Source organism: Drosophila santomea, chromosome 2L (genome assembly GCF_016746245.2).
Source record: "Drosophila santomea strain STO CAGO 1482 chromosome 2L, Prin_Dsan_1.1, whole genome shotgun sequence".
Taxonomy (NCBI): Eukaryota; Metazoa; Arthropoda; class Insecta; order Diptera; family Drosophilidae; genus Drosophila; species Drosophila santomea.
Window position 1 is genome coordinate 2063754 of NC_053016.2, and position 24859 is coordinate 2088612.

Consider the following 24859-nt stretch of genomic DNA (forward strand, 5'->3'; position numbering starts at 1 on the left):
TTGCCGCATAACAATTAATTAAATTTGTATTCCCTGCCTTCCTGTCTTACTGTCTTACTGCCGTTTTGTGTCGTTTGTTGTGCAACACACACAAAATATTGAATGCCAAACAATGGCAGTTGTTTGCACTGAGTGGAATATTCCAACTGTAACTGAGTCCTGTATAATTAGAGCGGGACGAGCGGGGGCGGCCACTCAGGTGAGTGGGAAGGACCTTGACTGATGGGCGAAGTGGGTGGAGTGGCTGGTGGGTGGAGTCCGCGGAATGGGCGGCAGGAAGTGTAAGCGCAGACGTAAGCATAAAAACAATTAAAACTTTTGCCAAAGGCACAACTTGCCAACGCTGCACTGAAATTAGTTTTAAGTTGTAAGTCGAAACTAATACGAAACTAATACGAATGCTTGTAAGTTAAAGAAATGCTATATTATTATTACATAAATCTGTAGTAACAATTAAGCAGTTCCTGGTTCTTTTATATAAGGCTTCCTCTTATAATTAATCATTCTACTTTACTAGACTTTCCTTGCAGTGCCCAAATTATGGCGCCACTCCCGCAACTAGTTCCATCGAGTGCCTATAAAGGCGGAGGCCAACAGTGCGTCTGACACTCGCCCGGAGCAGCTGACCACTCGAGTTGCGGCAGGACCATCGATAGTGGCCACTTGAGTTCATCCCGGGAATGACTGACAGCGGGCAGCCTGCCATTGCCGGCCACTTTTACCGGATTCCACGCTTCTCCGGCCGCATTGTCGGCCTCTGGCCGCAGAGGATCAGGAGCGGGGGCGATGGCGGTCGTCCTTGGCACGCCCACCTGCTCTTCGTGTTCGCCTTCGCGGTGGTGCTGTTGGGTGCGGCTGGTGAGTTGTCCTACGGCTGTGTCCACCTGGATAACCTGGTGGTGGCACTGGAGGCCTTCTGCCCCGGAACCACGAAGGCCGTTTGCGTTTTGAAGCTGTGGGTCTTCTTCCGCTCCAATCGCCGGTGGGCGGAGCTGGTGCAGCGCCTCAGGGTCATCTTGTGGCAATCGCGGCGGCAGGAGGCCCAAAAGATGCTGGTCGGACTGGCCACCACGGCCAACAGACTCAGCCTGTTGCTGCTCACTTCTGGCACGGCGACCAATTCCGCCTTCAATCTGCAACCGCTGATTATGGGTCTGTACCGCTGGATTATGCAACTGCCGGGTCAAATTGAACTGCCCTTTAACATCATGTGAGTACGCTAGTTTGTCATATTCTAAATGTACTTATGGTAATTGGCTAATATTATTGTGGAATTCAATTATATATTTAAATATTGTCAGACCAGCATGAAATAAATAGGCACTTTGATGTTTTATTTTCTGTGTCACTTTATTGTAAGAACTGCACACGCTCGCTTTCATAAATCGACTGACGACGCGTAGATCATGAGTACACACACAAAGCCACATACCACAAAGCTACAAAAGACAGAATGAAGATAAGCTACAATAAGCAATTCATCTTCTCTCTATCCTACTCTCTGCTATGCAGGAGTATATGTAAGCTATGTGACTTTTGCACACATACATACTTTCCAACACGCCACCTCAAAAGTTACATTGCTGTACTTTTATTACTAACAAGACTGTGCATGTCCTTCTGGGGAATAATTTTGATCCAGCATTCGCTGCGAGGAGTTGGGGAAACCCAGTAAAACCCAATCAGATCAATCGAACATATTATTTACATTAATTCAGTTTTGCAAACAATTTTAACTAAAAATTAACATTATTTCGTCTTTGTAAGAAATTCAAAATTATAAAAATAAACAGTTTTATTTATTAAATTAAATTAAATGTTACTTTATTTCACGAGCCCCAGTTCAGTCTGGTTCCTCTGTAGTTTAATCCAAGAATATTATGTTTTAATTCATTCTGAGAGTCCAAGTCCACTTCTCAATGTAATGAATCTTGCAGATGGTAACGGCTTAGTAAGTATATCAGCAAGTTGTAAATCTGTAGAAATATACTTAATACAAATAAGTTTACTTTCAACTTGTTCTCTTGTAAAATGATATTTAATGTCTATGTGCTTAGTTCTCTTGTGGCAAGTTGGGTTATTTGCAATACTAATACAACCTTGATTATCTTCATAGATATCTATTGGACTATTTAATTCTAGCTTAATTTCAACCAATAAAGACTTCAGCCATAAGGCTTCTCTAACACCTTCAAATAAGGCCATGTACTCTGCTTCGGTGGATGAAGCTGCAACAGATTTTTGTTTCATTGTGCTCCATGAAATTAAACAACTTTCAAACATTTTAAATAAATAACCAGTAGTACTTCTTCTGTCTGTCTCATTTCCTGCCCAATCAGAATCAACATATCCAATAAGAATATTACTAAACTGTACATTTTTCTCAAACTTCAATCTCAAATCAACAGTTCCTTTTAAATACCTTAAAACTCTTTTAAGACATAGCCATAATTCCTTATTATTGTTGTTCGTATATCGACTTAGAATACTTATTGATGTACTTAAGTCTGGGCGAGTACATAACATGATGTACATCAAACAACCAATCAAGTTTCTACATGGTGCCTCATATGATTCTTCAGATTGTAGAGCCTCATAGTTTAGTTTGCTTGGGAGAGGTGTACTAACTGCATTGCAGTCTTCCATATTAAACTTTCTTAACACATTCTTTATATATGCAGATTGACTGAGACATATCTGACTTTTATTTCTATCAATTTTAATTCCGATAAAATATCGAACTTCTTTTAAGTCAGTCATTTTAAATTTATTTAGAAGGTATGATTTGAATTTAGACATTGTTTCGGATTTACTAGTGGCAATTATTACATCGTCCACATATAATAAAATATAGATATTATCTAAGAAATTTCCTTTATCTAAAATATAGATACAGCGATCAACTTTTAGATTTTCAAATCCAACATCTTTAAGCACATTTTCAAAAACTTCAAACCAGCATCTTGCGGCTTGTTTAAGGCCATAAATAGCTTTATTAAGCTTGCATACTGCATTCTCATCGCAGTATGGCAACCCTTTTGGAACCTTCATGTAGATTTCATCTTTTAGTGTTCCATTTAAGAATGCTGTTTTCACATCCATATGATGGACTTGTAAATTGTATTGGTTTGAAAGGGCCAACAAAAATCGAAAACTGGTAATTCGTGCAACTGGTGCAAATGTCTCATCATAATCAGTCATATATTCTTGTGTAAAGCCTCGTGCTACTAGCCTTGCTTTATACTTTACTAAGTTTCCAAACTCATCTTGTTTAATACTAAAAACCCATTTACAATCTACTATGTTTTTATTATTAGGCTTCTGCACCAAACTCCATGTTTTATTTTCTGAATGTGAATCAAGTTCATCTTGTATGGCTTTTTCCCAAAAAGATCTGTCATCACGAAATTCAATTTCGTCAATTGTACTGGGAATATCATTTAAACAGACTTGAGTATTCATTAGACATTTTTCTAAAAATCTATACGATAGTTTAGGTTTACCTTTATTTCTTTCACTGCGTCTGATTTCTTGCTCACATTTGTTATCTTTTATTTCATCACCAGTTTCTATAACTGGATCGGCATTCTTTAGACATGTGGAATTTTCACTATGTTGTACATTCATCCTTGAATCAACAGATTCATCATTTTCCACCATTGGAAAATCTGACTCTTCATTTTCTTCATTTAAAGAATCATCAACACTTTCAAGTTGAACCTCCGAGTCTTCTTCATGTACCAACTTAGACTTTAACATGTTTATTTCATCCACCACAACATCCCTAGCTGTCATAAATTGTCTCGATTTCTCATTCCACAATTTGTACCCATTTGGTTCATAACCGACAAGTATTGTTTTAATTGACTTGTCATCAAATTTTCTTTTATGCATTTTATTAAGTGCATATACTGTTGAACCAAATATCCTAAGATATTTTAAGATTGGCTTTTTATTATGCCACATTTCATATGGTGTCTTCTTTTCTTTCAACGCTCTACTTGGGGACCTGTTAATTAAGTATGTTGCTGTTAAAACAGCTTCACCCCAAAAACATTTATTAAGCTTAGAGCTATTAATCATTGATCGAGCCTTTTCTGTGATTGTTCTAATCATCCGCTCTGACACACCATTCAATTGTGGAGTATGAGGAATCGTTAAATGATAGCTTATGCCTTTTTCAACACAGAAATCACGCATTTCATTTGAAAGATACTCCCTACCGTTATCTATATAAAGGTTTACTAATTTTAAATTGAAATGAGCCTCACTCTTGGCGATAAAATCTTTATATACAGAGAAAACATCTGATTTATATTTAATTATATATGTCACACAGTAATGTGTGTATTCATCAATAAAAACAACGTAATAGTTTTTATTATCAATAGTAGAGGGTGTGATTGGCCCACAGACATCGGAATGGACTACAAACAAAGGTCTCTGGATATTTTCTTTGTTTTTAAATTTATTAAATTTTAATCTAGATTGCTTGCCGTTTATACAAGCCTCACATAGATCTTGATTTAGCTCTATGTCTTTTAATATATTTATATCTTCAAATAGTTCATTTTGTTTTATCTCTAAGAATTTGCCTGCACTTATATGACCCAATCTTTCATGCCACAAGCGATACTCAGCACTATTTCTAACTTTTGATGTGTATACTCTACTATTCATGTTAAATCTTATTATTGGTACATTGTACTCACATGTTCCATCAAACGCTAGATTACCATCTTTAGTTACTCTGATGCCATCCGGGTTAAACTCAACCGTCATTCCAGCATCTTGCATCTTCTTCACTGATAATAGATTATGTGGAATTTCTTTACAGTACAGCACATTCTTCAGCGTTATTTTCCTTCCACTACTGGTAAGGTTAACCACTCCTTTTGCAGTTGCATGTATGTACTCTCCACGCTTTGCAATTTCGATGGCAATATGATTTTGCAAGTTTTCATGTTCAGAAAACAACGACATATCATTGATGAGATGATCTGATGCACCGGAGTCCAGGATGAATTCAATCAGCCCCATATTTTTATTTATGTTTTCCTTTCTAATCATGAATGCAAAGCCTCGTTGAGAATTGGTTGTTGCAATTTGAGCTTGCTTCTCTTGTCCACTAATATTACTACCAACATTTAGATTTCCTGCCTGCCGTTTCAATAAGAAACAATCTCTCTTTAAATGTCCTGGTTTTCCACAATGAAAACATTTCGGCTTCGATTTAAATTTATTCTTCAATTGTTTTTTGTGCATTCCTTTGTTTTTATATTTATTTTCTTTAACTTGGTTATTGCCTATCGCTTGAAGAACTTTTGCGCTTGTGTCCTTGCTTGTATTTTTTAGTTTTGTCTCTTGGTCAAGTAGTCGATTTTTAACAAATGCTAAAGTCAGATTTGTTGGATTTGCTTCAGATAGTGTCTCTATTGCAGTTACGACCCCATCGTAGCATGTTGGAAGAGTTAGAAGTAAGTGTGAAATTTTGTCCATTTCATCTATTTTTGCACCTGACGCAATGAGCTCAGTTATTAAATTATCAAACAAATAGAAATGATTTTGTAGCGAAGTATCACCCTTTAACTTTAACCCCAATAGTTGTTTTCTTAATGAGAGTTGTGAAGCTAAACTTTTTCTTTCATAGATTTCGTCTAATTTAGCAAAAATCTCCTTAGGTGTACATGCATTATTTGCATGAAACAAAAACGAGTCACTCAGATATTCAACAATTATGCTTTTTGCTTGTCTTTGTGCCTTTTTAATATCATCATTCACTATATTTTGTTCGTCATCTATTACACTCAATAAATCATTTTCTTCTAAAAGCACTCTCACTCTATACTTCCAAATTGAATATTTTTCCCCATCAAAAGGTTTAATATTTCTCTTTCCTTTATCCATTCTTCCTTTTTACTCAATACACACAACTTGTATTCGTTTGTCTTCTTAGAAATGCGGTGACTGCAAGAATAAGAAGAGAGAAAGAAGAGAAAAAAAAATTTTGGTACCGACACCAGCTACAGCGTCGCGGTTTTTCGCGCGAAAAAAAAAAAACGCTTATGTGTATGCGACGAAATTGTGAAATTATTATAAACGTTTAAGACGCGCACATATTAAACTGCCATACAACTATATGTATGTAATTATATTAAATATGTATATGCATATATTAGCAATTCAATGCATATATGTATGTACATATATATACACATGTATTATTCTTCACTTTTTATTGTAGCTTGTTATTAACAATCAAAGACTTAATTATTTCAATGCTATTTTGTGTCTGGGCCCATAACCTATGGTAATTGGCTAATATTATTGTGGAATTCAATTATATATTTAAATATTGTCAGACCAGCATGAAATAAATAGGCACTTTGATGTTTTATTTTCTGTGTCACTTTATTGTAAGAACTGCACACGCTCGCTTTCATAAATCGACTGACGACGCGTAGATCATGAGTACACACACAAAGCCACATACCACAAAGCTACAAAAGACAGAATGAAGATAAGCTACAATAAGCAATTCATCTTCTCTCTATCCTACTCTCTGCTATGCAGGAGTATATGTAAGCTATGTGACTTTTGCACACATACATACTTTCCAACAGTACTAGTAACAGTAGTAACAGGCTGATTTTGTGGCCAATCGAACATTACTTTGGGCTACTTTATGAGCTCGTAATAAGTAAGTTGCTTACGTATGCACCGCGCAGCCGTTGAGATGAAAAGATGAACAGTTCCTCAACCAATTTGGTTGATGGCGGGTGATACATAAGTAATGATTCCAATTGCCCCCAGCCAGAAGCACTTAAGATACGCCATCCGCCATTAATCGCAGCTCCTTTTGAACAGACTGCCCTCGTTTGCCGTGCAGCCAGGACTCTTTCCGCTCACCTACGTGCTGTTGACCGCTTCCGGTGCCTGCACCGTTTTCGCCTTCAGCTTCGTGGACGGATTCTTCGTCTGCTCGTGCCTCTACATCTGCGGTGCCTTCCGGCTGGTGCAGCAGGACATTCGCAGGATATTTGCCGATTTGCATGGCGGTGGGTCTGGCTCTCTCTCTGGCTCTGCGGCACAATGACAATGCTTTTTCCTTGGCTTATTCCCTTGCAGATACAGTCGATGTGTTCACGGCGCAGATGAACGCGGAGGTGCGGCACAAACTGGCCCAAGTTGTCGAGCGGCACAATGCGATTATCGATTTCTGCACGGACCTAACACGCCAGTTCACCGTTATCGTTTTAATGCATTTCCTGTCCGCCGCCTTCGTCCTCTGCTCGACCATCCTGGACATCATGTTGGTGAGCCCTTTTCTTTCAGCGGCGTTCTTGGAAGGGATCTCCTGGAGGTTAACCACATCAGGACCATGGCCATCGCTCAACTATGAAATGCCAGCGATGGCAAAGATGCCAGCAATTATGCCAATGCAGCCCCCTTTAATATTTCGCCAGTCTGTTGCGCCACTGGATCATCGCATCGCCTGCATTCGGCGGCTGTTTTAAAAGTTTTTCCCTGTTTTCACTGTTTGCTGTTTTTCCCTGGCTTTTCCAGCCGCTCCGTTCTGATTCGCTTTTCCCCGATTTGTTTGTTTGCTTTGTAGCTGCGGCTGTGGCTGTGTGGCTGTGGCTCTCCGGTGGCAATTTATAAGCGCATGAATTGTTACCGCTCCCGAAAAAGTTTTTAATGCGACTTTCGCACGTTTTCCGGTGTCCCGGACACCGGAGACCCATAAGCTGTTTGCTGCAACTGGCGAGCTCCTGGCTCCTGGTTCCTGGTTCCTGGCTTCTGGCCCCAATGGGATAAATGCTGCCAGCAATTTCTTAGCCCCACTGCCTTGCTTCTTTTTCGGCCCAAAGTGGTGTTGAGTAATCCATTCGAAACTTGTTTATCGCTCGGGGATCCCAGCGCCCAGCGATCTATTATCACTTTTTAACTCTCTCCGGGAAGGAGGATGGGAAAACCTATACCACAGAGTTTTGATACGTGCTTGATAACGTAGATATGAATATAAAGTTGGTTCTTTTCTGGAGCTACTTTTTGTGAAAGCAAACTTGTAAGATCAATTGAAGAACGCAAATACATGCTGTTTGTCGAGGTTAATAGAAATCAGTAGGAAAAGAGAAGCAAAGTAAAGTGCTGCATAAGCCGACCTTCAATGAAATGCTGGAAAAGAATTCAAATAAATTCAGCAAGGGCGAAAATGCCATTTATTGTTGAAAAAATCGAGCATTGTCACAGTTTTAGGCACTCGACGACATGCATAAGATGCATAATTCTTTTTCAATGCCACAATGGGAATGTCAGGCGAGTGGAAAATGGGAAAACGAGAGGAAAAGCAATCAGACTGCAGACCATTTGCCAAAGTGCATTTCTCTGGTGTTTTCCATTTTCGCAACTATGGTACTTCAAGTACAATATACATATATATACACATAGTTGTATTAGATAATCTTCTGCAGTTTTTCACCAACAGCAATTTCGCTTCAATTAATGACGTCTCTCCCCTACTTTTTACCCACCCCCCCCGCAATTCACCGCCGTCTTCCGTCTCCGCAGAACACGTCGTCGCTGAGCGGCTTAACCTACATCTGCTATATCATCGCGGCCCTAACGCAGCTATTCCTCTACTGCTTCGGAGGCAACCACGTCAGCGAGAGCGTGAGTATGACTCCTGACCACTCCCCCAACTCCCCCAACTCCCCCCACTTGCCAGCTTTCCCGCTTTCCATTTTCCCGAGCACAGGCCATTCTTATTTCCATCATTCATTTGGGCTTAGATACTCTGGCGAAGAAGTTGTCACTGCACTCGATGTCATTCGAATATTGAGTGAACTTACTTATTTAATCAAATAGTTTAGTTTCCAATGAAAGACAGCATAGCACATTTTTACACACTTTTATAAATATTTATTAAATTTGCTTAATTCACTTATTGCTTTATTCTCCATTGCCATCTTGCTTTTAGGAATACTCTGTGCACTTTTTCACCATTCGCGTAATTTCCATTTGACGCTAAACATTAAGCAACATAAAAAATGATGTGCCATTCACAAATTGCACTTGCGATAAAATTTTAATTACACAACAAAGTGTAAGTGGGAATGGGAGCACTGTGTGTCCTCCAGATTCAGCACCAGCTACCCCACCAGCTACGCCACCAGCTACCACACCAAATTCCACACCAGATTCCGTGCCACAAGCCAATGCCACCGACCAGTGTGATTCTCTTTCCACAGAGTGCTGCTGTGGCGGACGTGCTGTACGACATTGAGTGGTACAAATGCGATGCGAGGACTAGGAAAGTGATTTTAATGATATTGCGGCGTTCGCAGCGGGCAAAAACAATTGCGGTGCCGTTTTTTACGCCCTCACTGCCAGCATTAAGATCTGTATGGAATGGAATGGCATGCGATGCGTTGATTATGATAATAAATGTTTATGTTTATGTTTTTGTTTCCGTTCCCCCTTCGAATGCAGATACTCAGCACAGCCGGCTCATATATCACGCTGCTGAAGACGTTCCTGTAAGCCCACGAGGCGTATGATTGATATGCCGGATTGGGCGCTGTCCTCCGCTGTTTGTTTAAATTAAGAGCTGCAACCGCACGGACCTCAAATTGCCTGCGAATAAAAGTGGGCGTAGCAACAAGTGCCGCCTGTCCTGGCCGTAATTGTTTCATTTAAATATTGCGCTGATCTCCGCGTGCGGATTCCAACTAATGAAAAACACTTGCGGCTATGGCCGCTTTAATTGGCTCGGCGGTGGGGCAATGGGGGAGATTGGTGAATGGGAATGGGGAATGGGGTGGACACTGGATGGGGTTGCTCCACGGCGGAGACAGTAATGGCGTTTTTACGGCGCCATCTTGAGGTCTGCCGAGCTGTGTGTTGTAACAACAATTTCGTTATTCTTTTCGCCGCCGCCGCATCAGCAAATATCAATTATAATTTGTGAAATTCGAGACTGTTATGGCAAATGGCTGGCACATTCCTGCTGGCGGTTAGTGCAGGAATTTTATTATTTAAAGCATAGAACATCTGCAAAAAAAAACAAATCAATGGTCTATAAACTTGTTTATGTTCAGCTCAAATAAATATATGTAACTTATTTACTTTGCCGAAGTAATGACGTGAATAAATCCCTATGAATTTATATGCCATTTCGTTTTTTTTTCGACCACTTCGTTTGCATTTCTGTGAGTTTGGTTCGCTGGCATCCGCTCTTCAAAGGGGCTTTTCACTTGTTTCCCATCACTGCCAACTAATTGAGTTGGGAAACTCGCTGAAATTGTGCATCTGCTAAGTACTCACCGCATTTCAGAAAGACATTAAAACTTTGCCACAGCCCCCAGAATGAAAAGCGCACTCGTAGCTTTGATTCAATTCGATTCGATTCGTTACGTTTAGTTTCGTTTTCGGTTTATTGTTGAAAGAGTTCATTCCATTGATTTATTTATTGGTTTTATCATCACATAAATTATCTAAAATCTGCTTACTGGCTTACGTGTAGTAAATTCATGCCTACCCATGCTTTTACTCGCATGTGCAACACAAAACTTAGTCGAGCATGCCGCAATTGATTTCCATCGCAATTCGCAATTTGGAATTTGGAATTCACATTTGCTTTCCCTTTTCGCATATTGCATTCACATTAATTTTATTCAATTTTCATTCCCATTTCGACGGCGAGTGCCGCGTGACTAAATTTCATTTTGCCCATAAATAAATTGCGCACAAGTTAGTGTTTATAATTAGGTTTTTGCTTTCAGTTGATCAGATGAGAGTTTTTGTTCATATATATTACAATCTTTCGTGAATAGTGGGTGTTACTTGTGTGGGTGTTTGGGGTATTACTTGTGTGTGTGTGTGTGTGTCTGGGGGCGTGGCTGCTCCCTTATCATATCTTCCTTTTTTGCGGTTAGCTTTGCTTCTGTTGAGACAGCATGAAATGTTTATAAAGTCGATGTGTGTGCGGCTCCTTCATAAAAGAGCCGCAGTAATGAAATAAAATACACACTTTTGTATCTGTAACTATATCTGTGAGCGGGGCCGCATCTTTGTGGTATTTACAGAGTGTCGTCCTGCTGCTCCTGTGTCCCATGTCCTGCGTCCTTCCTTTGTCCTTTGTGCCTTGTCCCTCCACCCCCCTCCCTTCTCCTCCGGCTCGTGCATTTCACATTCTGCATTTTGCATTCTCGTGCCCGGCTCAGTGTCTCATTTTGCACAATGAAATGTAAATATTAAAAGGAAAACAAACATTCGCCTGAAAGGGAAAGCGGCTGCCTTGTTTGCCTTTCCCATTTTCCTCCTACCCACTGGCAGGCACTGGTCCCTGCTCCTCCTCCTCCCACTTCCCCTCCAGAATCCTAAAAAAACAGCACAGCTCAGCACAGTACACAGAGTAAAAATTCCGACGTCATGGAACATAATTTCCTCGTTCAGCTGCAATTAGAGTGCTAACAACTTGCGCTTTCAGTTGCCAGCAGCCGGTCCCGCTCGCAGCAACAACAACTCCGGCAGCAGGAGCAGAGGGAGGAGCAGCTGGAGGAGCAGGGGGAGGAGCAGCTGGTGGAGCGGACCGGGGGCGCAAGGACACGCCCCGCTCTTCTGCATCGCAGCGGGGTTCTCATCTGGGGAGACAAACAGTGGCATAATGAACATGTGTATTCAAATTTCGACGAGGGCACAGCGCCATAAGCTATGCCCAAGCAAATAACTTAATTTAATTGTGACCTACACAGCGAACAATTGCTCTGCGAATAATGGATGTGGCGAAAAGCATACTGTTACATCTAAAAATATTTTATAAAAGCATACTGTTACATGTAAAAATATTTAATAAATATATATTTCATCTTAACATGCTTCTTTATTTAAATTTTGGCTAGACATTCACACTGGATAGCATATATAGCATATATATAAGATGGATAACTGACTTTACCACTGATTTCCCACCATGCAGCTCTGGCAGTGACTGTGAAATGAGTAAATGGGTAAGTGGAGCAGGGGCAGGATGGTTGTTTGTTCCCCACTAGATAAATGACATATGTGTGTCTGCGTATACGCAATATTTCTGCGGCCTTTCCCGCCCGAGCAAATGTTATTCCAGGCGCATCATTTGTCAATGCTTTGTTTTGACTCGTCACAAAGGATACGTTCGCCCGCCATCCCCCCACCATCCTGGCACTGATTTTTAAGGACCCAGCGCGTCGGGATGTGAGCAATGAATAATGGGTGGAATATGCTCTGCGAAGGGCAGGGTATCTAGGGGGTTGTGCCATAAATAAGACACGAAATTGGAAAGCCATTTCGGCTAAATCATTTTTTGTCAGCCCAAAATGTGCTGCCTTTTCAAATACTATATCTAAACTTTCCCTAGTGGCTTAAATCCTAAAAAATTAAGGCATCACTTTGCCTTAGTTTGACTTACTTAGTATATTGCGCACTCTGCCAAACTCCCGGTAGAGCATCTCCCTGGTCGCCTTTGCACCGCCTAGACCAGCACTTTGCCCTTATCATTTTTCTTAAAATTTTATTGCCTTTGATTTATTATCAGTATTTATGCAAGCCGTCACAGTTACAGTCACAGTTACAGTCACAGTTACAGTCACCGTTACAGTCACATTCACAATCACACTCACAGTGGCAGTGGCAGCTCCTCTTCTAGGGCTTGTCTACTATCTGGACTCCCATGGTTATTCCATCCCATCCCATCCAATTCAATCCCATCCCGAACCCAACTCGCGGCCTTTGTGCCACATGTGGGGCATGATTAAGTGCCTTTTTGCAACTTACTTCTGACATTTAATCATATTTATTACGACTGCGCTGCAAAGGAGGATGAAGCTGATGGCGGCTCTTTAAAATGTAAATGCCTGTCCGTACAACAATTTCATTTGAATAAACAACTTAACAACTTAAGTGCTGGACATTTCGCTTAACATTTGATGCTGCATAAAAACTAGGACTACGAGCGAAATTACTGGGCGAGCGGCCTTCAATTTGCTGCGAATGTCCTGCCATAAAAGGTCGTAAAAAAACAGTGGAAATTGCCGGACAAAAGACGCGTCAAGTTTATGCCCCTCATTTCGCAGCTTAAAATGTCTTAATTCCCGTCTAATTTATGTGTAAAATATGCAAAGCCAAGTCACCGAGTTGTGCTCCTCCAGTCGCATTACTCATACGCCAAGTATGCCAGCTCCAAAAGACTCCCGAGCAAACAATCCTCCAAATGATGGAGTGAAGGAGGCGAAAAGTTTTAGTTTTTAGGCCGTGTCTGCTGGAATATGAATGGCGTTGGCCACAGTGCTGGCCATAAAATTATTCACCCGTCTGCCAAGTGAAGGGCTGTGCTACCAAATGATAGTTGGCTTTTGGGAGTTGGCTTCTCCTTTCGGTACACCAACTTCTGGCTGACAGTGTAACGGATAGGCTTATGCCGACCTGGCCGGCACCTGAGACGACAGTCAGAGGCTTTAGTGCACTCAAAGAAAAAAGGTTCGTTGTACTACCAAAACAAAATTGATTTACATAGCGAATCCTTTGGCCTTGGGGTCTGGAATCGAAGTAAGTATTACCTCTTCTTGTGCAGCTAGTCATTGTTCGCAGTGTAGGCCACACTCGCTTACTCATTCCCAGCACTCACCATTAATCACATGGACCAGGACACTGGCGCTGCTGGCCGTCGTTGGCTGACACGTGTAGTTGCCGGTGTCCGTGGTCTGGGCATTCGAGATGCGGAGCCTGCGGAGGATTAAGCAGCGCACTAAGTACAACTCAATTAGGAAACGGGGGGGAGGGGATAGAGGTGCACCCACCTGGACTTGAGGGTATCGCCCAGCTGCGATTCCATGGCGATGCGTGTGGCGAACTCCCTCTGCAGGTCCACCTCGCTCATTATGTCATTCAGGGACGTGTCCTCGGGTATCCCTGTGGGATGTTCGCTCCTGCCAGCCGGAAGCTCCGGCTGTCCATCATCCGCATCGAAGGGTGTGATCATGTGCTCGCCGCGATACCAGTAAATCGGCCCAATGTCCTTCACCGACGGCTGCTGCACCAGGCAGTTGAGGATGATGGCACTGCCCGCCTTGAAGTGCAGATCGGGTGGCCCACTGATGACCGCCTTGGCATCCGGGGAGATTTCTGGAACACAAAAAAAAAAAAAGAACAAGCCACAAACGAATTGAAAACATGCATCGTAGGTGGGAAACCGAAATCAATTTGGGGCAATCGCTCGTAAAACGAATTCGCAACCAACTGAATGAACGTAAAAACTTTTAATCATAAAACTTTATGGAATAACTTTTCAATTGCACTAAATTTAAGTAAGCCCACGAAAAGGGGGGCCTGAAGTGGGCCGTAGGTTGGAAAATCACACCAGACACGTAAATAAACTTATATGGCAGCGTGTGAATGTGCGTATGTGTGTGGGTGCCACACACACAGACTCACACCCATGTGGAAAGTCGCACTCGGTGCTCCTGCGAAACTGGGTTAATAATAATATTTATTATGCATTGGACTGTGCAAATAATAATAATTAAAAAATATACCCAAAAACGGGAGACATGCGTGGCCGAAATGAAATAAAAACTCTGTCGCCGCACCGTGGGATTGGATTTACAAAAGAAAGGGTATTTTAAAACGGTCTTGAATTTAATCGGATTTTAGTTACACATCGTTTTATTAAAGTTAAAATATCAATTTCAGCTCTGTACCGTGTGACATAAAAGGCTAGCTATGCTAAAATCTTGTGGCACTTATAAGCTATAGTTACATAAGCTTAATAACTTTATATAATAACTTTACTATATATAATTTAACTAAAACCTTGTGCCATTTATAATGGATTTTCCCGTATTTTTAAGCTTGAGATGAAGTAAGCCTCAACTTTTGACCCACTGCAGCTCATAAAAGTGCATATGATGATGATTACATGGGTGGCAGGATGCTCAGGGGTTTCCCGACGGGAAGGGGCGGTGAGAGGGGCGGTAAGAGGGGCGGTAAGAGGGGGTAAGAGGGGGTTAAAGTGTCTGCCGGAGATCTGGCTTCAGTCCACGGCTCACTCCCATTCTCAGTGGCTTTTCCAGCTGTTTGTTTGCGTCTGTGGCATATGTGCCAAGTGTGAGTTAAAAAATCCCATTGCGCCATTAAGTGCGTGTGTATTTGTATCTGCCTCCGCCACCCTCGGCCACGCCCCCTTTGCGAGTGTGTTTGTGCAGTGTCACTGCGTTAAAGGCAATTAACACCCGGCGGAGGAAGGGAGAGGGCACATGCGAAAAGAGACGGCGACAGGCAGCTGCAGCAACAATTTTGCCCCAACCCAATGTTTTTTTTTCTTCATTCATTTCATTTCAGATTTTCATTTTTCCTTCATTTTTCAGCAGCTGTCGCTAAAGTTCTGCGTGCATTTTGTGTGGCGGCGCATGAAGTTTTTTAATTTAAATATTTCATGAAAATAAAATGCATTGCTACCTGCCAGCAGCAACAACAACAGCAAAAATAGAGCAGAAAGCGGGCCAAAAGTGGGCTTTCTCTAAGGTCAAATGGCTGTAATTACCACTTAGACGAGCACGAAAATAGAAATGGAATCAAGGCAAAAGGCGTATTAAATTCTGTGGAAATGTTGATGGGATATGAAAATGCGCTGAAAAGTATGCTTTAAACTAAATGAAGTGGAAACTGCGGCAATCCTTGCACACAATTTTGAAATGCAGTGGAAATAGTGCATTTTACACACGAAAAACCCATTGAAATAATAATCAAAGGAAAGCACATTGTTTAAGTCCTCGCAGGAATGATGAAACTTATGCCTTATTCATTCAAAGGATTAAACAATCAATTCCACTGCTAATTGCAGTTGAAATATGGTGTGTATATATTTTTCTTAAATTATGCGTGCATAAATACCACCTTTTAAATTGTCATCTTAGGGCATACTTTATGCATATTTATATTGGATATTTTACGCAGCCCCGTGGTGGACGTTACGCCCAAGGCAGAATTTATATCAGGCATAAATCTCGTTTCCGAAAAAAAAAGAAAAAAAAATGAGAAAAACTGTGAAACATTGAGGGAAAATAAAATCGTTTGGGTGGGACGCATAAATTTACATAATGACATTAATTAAATGCAATGCACCGCAACAACGAGGCAAGGAGCTCCACAAACAGAAACAGCAGCAGGAGCAGAAGCTTGGGCAGGATGTGGAGCTGGAGCAGGATATGGAAAATGAAGGCGACACAGGAGCAAAGAGTTAAGCGCCTTGCGAAAGTCACTCATACGACACGTATGCCGATAATGTTATTAAGGACGCAGCCAGTTTGCCAGTTTGCTGTCAGCAGTGGCCAGCGCGGAGTGTCCACTGACCAGTGTCCAGTGTCCAGTGCTGTCATGCTCCTTGGGAAATTGTTTCATTAACGTAAATTAAAATGCATACGGCCATGAAGAAAATGTAATCGGAAATTCGTTTGTAAGCGTCGGAGCAGGAAATCAGTAAAGGAGGAGTTTGCTGTGACAAGCGGATGGACAAAAATGCATTGCGCCCAAGTGCATAATCGGAAACTTAAAAAGGCATTGCCGACTGATTTGCATAAGTGGCTGACAGCAGATGCCGACAGCAACTGTCAGCAGGTCTCATCCGAGTTGTCCTTTATCACAAACCCCCCACATTTTGGACACTCTTTTCATCCACTTGTCGCCCCAAAGAGCCGATGATTTAAAGAGCCAACAATTGCCATCTTAATGGCGGCGCCTTAAGCCCGAAAGTGCCTTGCACTGCCATTAAAATCAATATGCAAATTGATTGTTTTTTAAACGGATTGAGATTGCGAATTAACGCCGTTACAATGAGGCAATCGGCGGATGGCAGCAATCACATTTTGTGTAGGTAATTGTGTTTTTTTAGATTACAATTTAGCAAAAGAGCTAGCTATGGAAATGGAATTTCCAGGTGACTCGACAAAGTGTGGCATATAAATCAAGTGATTAAGAATCCACTTGCCTGCAACCAGGCCATCATCAATTAATCATCGTCGGTAGATTTCGGAGTAACTAATGCACACAATAGACATTGTTTGCGATGGGCGAACAGGAACAGGAAACCGGGACTGGTGACACACTGCCTGCTAATTATATGCGGACACACGCATTATGCATGGCTCATTAAAACGCCGAATACATTTCCAATCGGTGCTCGAAATCCCGCCGGGTTGACATGCTAATTAACTCGTCGACTACGGCGACATGTAAGCTCCATGCGATCCATGAGCTCCCGGGGGCCAAAAACCAGGAGCAGCAGCAGCAGCAGCAGGAACAGGAGTGGCAGGAGCTCGACCTCGCTTTTTATTTGATTATTTATTTATGGTCCGAAATGTGAAATTAAAAATGTATGCCTAGAGGCGCTCGATCCAAACGAAACGAAACGAAACGAAACGGAAACCGGTGCCCCTTTGGATGCGATGAAATAATCATAATTGCGAGGAGCTGCCGCCCGACAAGTGTATTAACATTTTTAATAAGCCCGCCGGCGACAAGGTAAACAAAACAGTCGGGCCACAGCAAATCACATTCAAAATAATCATTGCAATAAAACGAAATTCATTTAAATGGCCACTCACCGATGATGTTCAGCTGAAAGGCCATGGACATCTTGGGCTCCGTGTTCACCTGGCACTCGTAGATGCCGCTGTCCTTGGCCAGCGGCGACTTCACGTGCAGCGTCCACTCCCGGGAGTCCTTCGATTCAGTCACCTGCCAGTACCAGGACACAATATCAGTTTAGTCACACAGTTTGCAGTTTACAGATTTCAGTTCGCTTCAATTCAATTCAATTCCAGCTGCCAGTCTCGGCGGAATAATTATTCGCTTTTCAGGCAAAAATTGGCCAGGCTGCAAATCGGTTCTGTCATTTTTTCATGGAAATTAAGCAATTATGCAATTGAATGCTTGTTTGTTTACTACTCGTTTTGCAACTGCAGCACACTGGCCAAAAAGAACATTGTGCAGGGTACTTGTTCTGAGTTATGAGTTGGATTAGCCAATGAAATATCGTTTATGCATGCATAATGAAAGTGGCCCTATGGCCATAATTCCCCTGAGAGTCGGAGTTAACTTTTACATTGTGGCTGATGTCGGGTGGAAAGTTTATCGGGATTTGTTGTGTTGCCAGCTAATCTGTAGGTGGATCTGCGCAGCTCCCCTAGTCCTTTGGAAATACCTTTACAGGTAAGCTTTCCGTAAACTAAAACTGACAGATGGTAACTTAATGTTCGTGCTCAAATATATATGTGCTTCGAATCCAAAACGACATGTGGGGATATCACTATCTGCACAGCTCTGTCGAAAAGAAAATTCGTTTGGCGCTGAAAGTCCTTCAGAGTATCCTTTTCCCCCACCCCTCCACCTCGGTAACCATCAAATAGTATCCCCAGTAAGCCACTGTGTCAGCTGACTTTGAGAGTCGAGTTAAGCATCGCATTCAATTAGCCAGCGAATGGAGAATTGGCGCGACATGGACCCACCTGGAATCGCTTGTCCGAGGTGTAGGTGGCCGTGCCTACAGTCAGGATATGCAGATCACGTTTCCGTATCCAGGATACCTGTTGAGCGAAACGAAACGAAACGAAACGAAAGGCGAAGGGGAAGGGGAGAGACAAAAATTGATTAACGAGTGCATATCCGTATGATATACTCCATGTCCTTGGCACGCATCTTCATCACTTTGCGCTACCGCAGGATCTGAGGGGAATGGAAATGGGCATGGGAATGGGGAATTCCAGGACTCACCGATTTATCATGCAGACTGTCCACGCGGCATTTAATTATGGCCTCCGTGTGGCCAGTGCGTCCGGTGATGTTGCGCGGCATGCCAAAGTCGAAAATTGGCAGCGACTGCGAAGTGTCCGCATCCTGCGACTCCGCATCCGCTCCGCCACTGCGCTCCCTCTCCGCGTCCGTCTGGGCAAACAGATCGGAGCCAAAGGACGCGTCCAGGAAGGCTAAACTCTTGAAAGTGTGATTCGTGGCTTCCGTTTGTGGCCCGTGCGCCACCGCAAACGATGAAAAACTGGCTGAAGATGGAAATGGAGATGGGGATGATGCGGATGCTGATGCTGATGCTGCTGAGGGCGACGGCGATGATGACAGGAATGTCGACAGGGTTGGCCCATCAACGGAGTCATCCGGATGCCCAGTAGAGGCGGCCGCCGCAGCGAGTCCTGCAAGAAGACAAAGGAAAGGGGGCGGTGAGCAGGCAACTGAGAAGAAGGAAAAGGATGAGGCACACTAAGAAAAAGTGATGCATCACTTGCTCATAGGAAGAAAAATACTGTGATATTAAAGATATACTTTACTGAATACATTTTGGAAAGAATAATACCAACTGCCACTTTCTGTTTGTATTTTCGCAATTCAAATACGCCTTTTTTTGCTACTGTGTAAGGCTGTTTCTCTCCATCTCCTTGTTGGCCAAATGAATTTATAACTCGGTCGACTTCCCCGCTGCCCCACTGCCCCTCCCTTTGCCCATTCATCTTGCCGGGTCTTTTGATTTGATTTGTAACCACTTTGGCCACAACTTTTTGCTTCGCCCCGCAGGAGCAACCGACCGACCGACCACAAAGTAACTTCAATTCAATTCAATTCACTTTCATCCTTGCTTTCCGCCCGCCACTCGCACAATTTAAGCAAATAAATTCCGTTTTGGCTTAAAAGTGCGGGCCGCGCACAATTTGCATTTAATTTATTAGCGCTTCGCATTTTTATCCGCCACTGCATATGTGCACAAATATTTTGCATATCAATTCAGCTGCCCGTTTGCCGTTTTGCTCGGCGACAATTTAAGCGAATCCACAGAATCCACACACAGAGCCAAAGTGACAAATTCAATTTGTGCGCGCGAAAACAATAAACGGAACAACTGAAATGGGAGAAATAATATGCAACAAGCAACAAATAAAGTCAAAACGAAATATTAAGCATCCGCCACGTTGTCTCGACAGCAGCGACAGCAAATATTTGCAAATATGCCAACTGCACAAGTAAAGCAACAAAAAAAGCGGAATATAAAAAATTACTTTTAAATTCAAATCAACAGGGAATTCGATGTAGAAGAGTGGTGGGGGAGGGGGAGGGGGAGGGGGCACCGGGAAAATGCCCAGCTGAGCGGCGGGAAATTGGGGATATTGGATTGAGTTTGAAGTTGGCAATAAAGTTGAAATAGAATTTTTTCTGGCCTGCCAGGGGATTTTCGACTACAACAACTTGGGGATCAACTAATGTGAAGTTATCGCATACAGTTTTTATGGTATCCAATGGTATACTCATTGCTTTTTGAGCATGTAGCTAGCTATCTGGGAAATGCATATCTTAAAGTTTCCTATATCTTTCGCATCCATTTACAGCGCAGCACTGCCGTAAAATGGTTTCTTTCATTCACGCACATTGCCATAAAATGTGTGAGGAGATTTTTGAGCACTGCCTCAGCAGCAGCAGCTGCAGCTGCTTTAATCCTGTTTCTATTGTCACATCATTTTCAGTCAATTCCTGGGATCATCCGGCCTCGTCCTTCGTCCTTCGGCCTGGCCGCAACCTTCTACTGTAGGGTATCCTGGCGGTCGGGGGCCGCCGTCGAACCCATGTTTTATGCGATTCTCGAGCGGAGAGCTCTGGCAAACAAACTTTTTATTTTGTTGCGACCTACTTAAGGGTACTGCCCCCCCCCCCCCCCCCCCCCCCCCCTTTCCCACGGATGCCGACTGTGCGTCGTCTGGGTTCACCACATGAGGTCATGGAAATGCTTTCCGTTTGCTGTTTCTTTCTTTATGCGCCGCTGTAAAGTAAAGTAGCAAATTTGTATTTTATTGTTTGTCGCCGGCAAGAATGCGGGTAAAGCGCAAAAAACACACACACTCTTACCGAAAAAAAGAAAGCTAAATGTGTGCGTCTCGCAACGCTGCGAATGAGTGATTTTCCTCCGGCCGCGAAAGGAATTTTCTCAGCCAAATGCTCAAAGGGAAAGTCGACGGTGAGCGTTGTGCTGCAGGGAAATTCCCAGCCGTTTTCAACGCCAGCTGCGGTGGCAGCAGCTGTGAAAGCGATTTTCCATCATCACCATCAATAACTTCATCATTGGGATGCCATTTTCCAGGCCATTCCGATTGCCAACCGCTTGAAAAAAAATACTGCGAAACTTTCTAAACAAATTTAAACAAATAAAGGAGCGGTGGCAGCTCTGTTGTTTTGTGGGTTTTCCGGCTACTTTTTCCACTAAGCCGCAAAGCTTTTTCGAGTATTTCCTTTACCAAATTCTTTTTTTTTTTCGGGCCTACTCCCGACGGAGGGGCTGCGGGGGGGTAACCCCTCGTCAAACCCCAAAACTGATTTCGCACTGCAGCCAAAGGCGGCTAAAAGTTGGTCGCCGCGTTTTGTGTTTTTGGCCAATGTTTGCTGTAGGTCGCGGCACGCCCCCCTGCCCCACAATCCACTCCTCAGCCCCGGGCCAGGACCTGAACCCCACTCCACCCCCCGCAACCCGCCACTCACTCCTTTGCTGGCCAAAAACTCACATACACAGCTGCCACAAGTGTTTCGGCGAAATATTCGCATGTATTCGAATATTCGTGCGGCGCCTGCAGCGATTCGTGTGCATTTGGCAAAGCACTTAAAATGACAAAAATAACAGCAAAATTCTAGACAAGCGAGGCGCACAAAAGGAGCGAGCCAGCGGACAGGAGGTGGATCTGCATCCTGCCAAGCATTTGGATGTGCACGGGCTGTTCCCGCAATCCCTTCCACTGCGGCATCTACTCGTAGTATGTAGTAGCTGGTTTCAGCTTCGCGTTGTCAGCTGTCTGGGGATACAGACAACGTTTTAGTGCAGCCAGTTAACGCAATTAAAGCTGCCACTAAACTTAGTCGCGGCTGGTTAAACCTCAGTGGTAGCTAAAGTAAGGAAAACGAGAGTACTGATTTTAAAGCTACTCTTTAAAGGTTTAAAAAGCTTTGCAGTTCCATCATATTGCTTGGCATGATGTGTTTGCTTGTTGTACATATTGGAGCGGCATAAATTATATAAAATGTCTACTATTTTAAGCCCGACGAATCCCCCGACGAACCCTTTTCAGAACACTATTTGTATCCCCCTGCTGACAGCATGTTCTATTTAAAGCCTCGAGTGCCATCGCCAAACAAAAAAAAAAAAAATGCCGCCTAATGCCAAGTGCTGGAGCAGAGAGGGGTGGGAAAAACAAGCAAATAAATTGAAATGGCAGGCAATTGAAAACTACCCATGGATTTGTCAGACTCTGTCTGGCTTAGCGCCGCATAAGCATATAGAATTTTCCGGTTACGGATATGAGTATGAGTGTATGAAAATGCGGCTGACAGTCGCAGGCAGAACGGAAATTTCCCACCGAGAAGACGGCGCAAATGTCAAGAGATTTGGACGGGGTTCAATAAACGCCATGCCCGGATTCATCTGCTGCCCGCCCAGAAATCTGATTATTTATGAAGTGCCTCAGCCGGTTGCTCTAAGCATTGAGTCCTGTGGCCTAAGTCCTGTGTCCTCAGTTCTGAGGCCTTAGGAGTCCCAGCGGAGTGGCAAGTGTCTATAAAAATAGCAAAACACCAGACGAATCATAATGAGTTCGGGACTCGGCGGCGCGGCTCACGTTCCGCAGGACTCACGTGGCAGGACCTCGCATCCTTTCCTGCTCATTGTCATCGTTAACACTCGTGTAATGCCGCTCATAAAGGACCCGCTGCCACGCCCTCTGTTCTGCAATTAAAGGCGTGTTCATGGCAGAGCTGAGGAAGAAGGATCTGCGCCAAAGAGATTTACATAATGCCAAACAATATGGCCGAGGATGGCAACTATTTTTACATGCCCATAATTTGATGACGACAATGTCTTGGCATAACAATGAGATGCGACTCCATCCGAGGACCTCATGTAAATTTCATTTTGCTGACTTTAAGGATCTCCTCACCCCTCACCCGCCTCAATAAAACCCACACACGTGTTTGGGGGATTTTTCACTGCCCAGATTGGGTTTTTCCTTCCATTTTTTTTTGATTTCTTTGATTTTCTCTTTATTTGCCGACTACCATCGAGCGGATTTGTTTCGTGTGTGAAATCGAGCGTGAATGTTCAACGTAAATAAAATTCAATTTGGCATTTTCCTTTTAACTCAATTTATGTGTCAAGTGAAAGTGGATTTGACTCGGACAAACATTGTGTGGCCGGTCATTTGGCTTTTCCCGTATCAAAGTTATAAATGAATTTATAGCCGACTTTTCGACCACCTCTTCGCCCGTTCAGCCCCATAAAATTAATAGCATTTGAAGCAGCGGATTGATTGAATCAACCCGACCAGCGATAATATTTCAGCCAAAAGGGTTTCTGCTTTCTGCTGCCAACAAACAGGCATTCTGCAATGTGGCTTAATTGATGCAATTTGACGGTTACATTTGACCCGAAAAAACAGTCGATTAACTCGCCACTCAGCTGAACTTATTTAATGCATTTATTCGGGTTGAGCCAGGTGAGAAGATTAACTGCTGTTAATAACCGGGTTAATATTCATTCGCTGCAACACATGAACGCACAAATTCGTATTGTCTGTCAATTAAATGTATGTTTTTTAAATTCCACTTAATTGGCCCAATTTTAGTTTGATGGCACGCACATTAAAAACTCGGGGAATATCAAGAATAATTGATAGTGATTTATGTATTTACTTGTTTGAAATCTGGCATTCAAAATGAATTCTTGAACCTTAAGAGTACTGAGTACTCAAAATCTGTTTCAGAAGTCGACCAGTGCCGTTGGCTTGAATAATCATGAGCCAGCTTCTGTACTCAAAACTCATCCGATCCGCACAGAATCATATCTGCAACTCGGTTATCTCCTGTCCATTTCCATTCCGCATGCAAACGAAACTCGAAACAAATAGTTCCCCGAAGAATCGATTTCAGAAAGACAGCTCCAAACATTTTTGTGGCCCACACATACACATACACTCATCGAAAGCAGAAACGCACACTGACACACACTAGCGCAACGTCAGACAAATTTCACATAATCAATTCTGGTTTTAGGCCCAGTGGCTTCATTGTATTGGAGATCGGGAATCGGGGGACAGATGTCCAGGAGGCGAGCTGTGCAGCTCCAGCTGCTGATGGATGTCTCTGGAGCAATACATCAAGCCAAATTAGCAGTTTGTGTTCCATGTTCGAGGAGCCAAAATGCACAGTGATGTGGGGGCAAGAGATTTGAGATTTAATGGGAGTGGAAAGCGTAGCTATTGGTAAACGGAGAGAAAATAATAATAATACTTGCAGCTATCTCTATATTATTTTTTATATAGATCATGTTAGAAAATCTTAATCTACAAATTCAACTTGGTCGTGTGCAACTAGTTTCACAAGCAATACATTTAGAATTACATTTCCCGCTCACATTTTTTCTGCCAGTGCAGTCATAGAGATTGAGCCATGCACATAACGGTGCGTTTGGGCCCATCTAAATTGGCTGACAGCATACACGAAGGACACACAAACACGGGTGGCCCAGTGGGCGGAAAAGGTAAGCACATCCAAGGGGGAAGGAAGTGGGTGAGGTGGGGCCAAAAGCAGTTCTAGAGTGGAAGACCTGAAATGCGTTAAATGCGTTTGATGTGCAGAGTGCGTCTAATGTTTGAAAATTTCCATAAAACATGCAATAAAAGCCGAAGGACAACAACAGCAAAGGGTTGAGCGAAAGGATGCTGCAGAAGGGGGTGGGGTTGGAGGTTAGGGGTTAAGGGTTAAGAGGAGCAGGAGGAACAACACTTGCCGGCAT

The 24859-nt window shown here is 42.9% G+C and overlaps 2 protein-coding genes across 9 annotated transcripts in view; one reads left to right on the forward strand and one right to left on the reverse strand.

Moving 5' to 3' along the window:
• Positions 1-469: 469 nt before the first annotated feature.
• On the forward strand, positions 470-9543 carry LOC120446930 (odorant receptor 22c). Its single transcript, XM_039628184.1, has 6 exons — positions 470-1210; positions 6868-7058; positions 7129-7316; positions 8572-8673; positions 9252-9404; positions 9493-9543. Exons 1-6 carry the CDS (start codon positions 681-683, stop codon positions 9541-9543), a joined length of 1215 nt encoding a protein of 404 aa, XP_039484118.1. The 5' UTR covers positions 470-680.
• Positions 9544-10417: 874 nt separating this feature from the next.
• Positions 10418-24859, reverse strand: part of LOC120458306 — a 44416-nt gene continuing 29974 nt past the window's right edge. For 6 of the 8 annotated variants that reach the window (XM_039645908.1, XM_039645912.1, XM_039645909.1 and 3 more), the window contains exons 3-8: positions 18805-19235; positions 18540-18617; positions 17637-17769; positions 13836-14160; positions 13664-13761; positions 10418-11645 (exon numbers count right to left, since the gene is read on the reverse strand). In XM_039645908.1, the coding sequence (XP_039501842.1) occupies positions 11488-11645; positions 13664-13761; positions 13836-14160; positions 17637-17769; positions 18540-18617; positions 18805-19235 (1223 nt within the window). In that variant the 3' untranslated portion in view covers positions 10418-11487. The remainder of the gene's footprint in view (positions 11646-13663; positions 13762-13835; positions 14161-17636; positions 17770-18539; positions 18618-18804; positions 19236-24859) is intronic. The other 2 variants (XR_006356544.1, XR_006356543.1) reach the window with 2 other exon arrangements.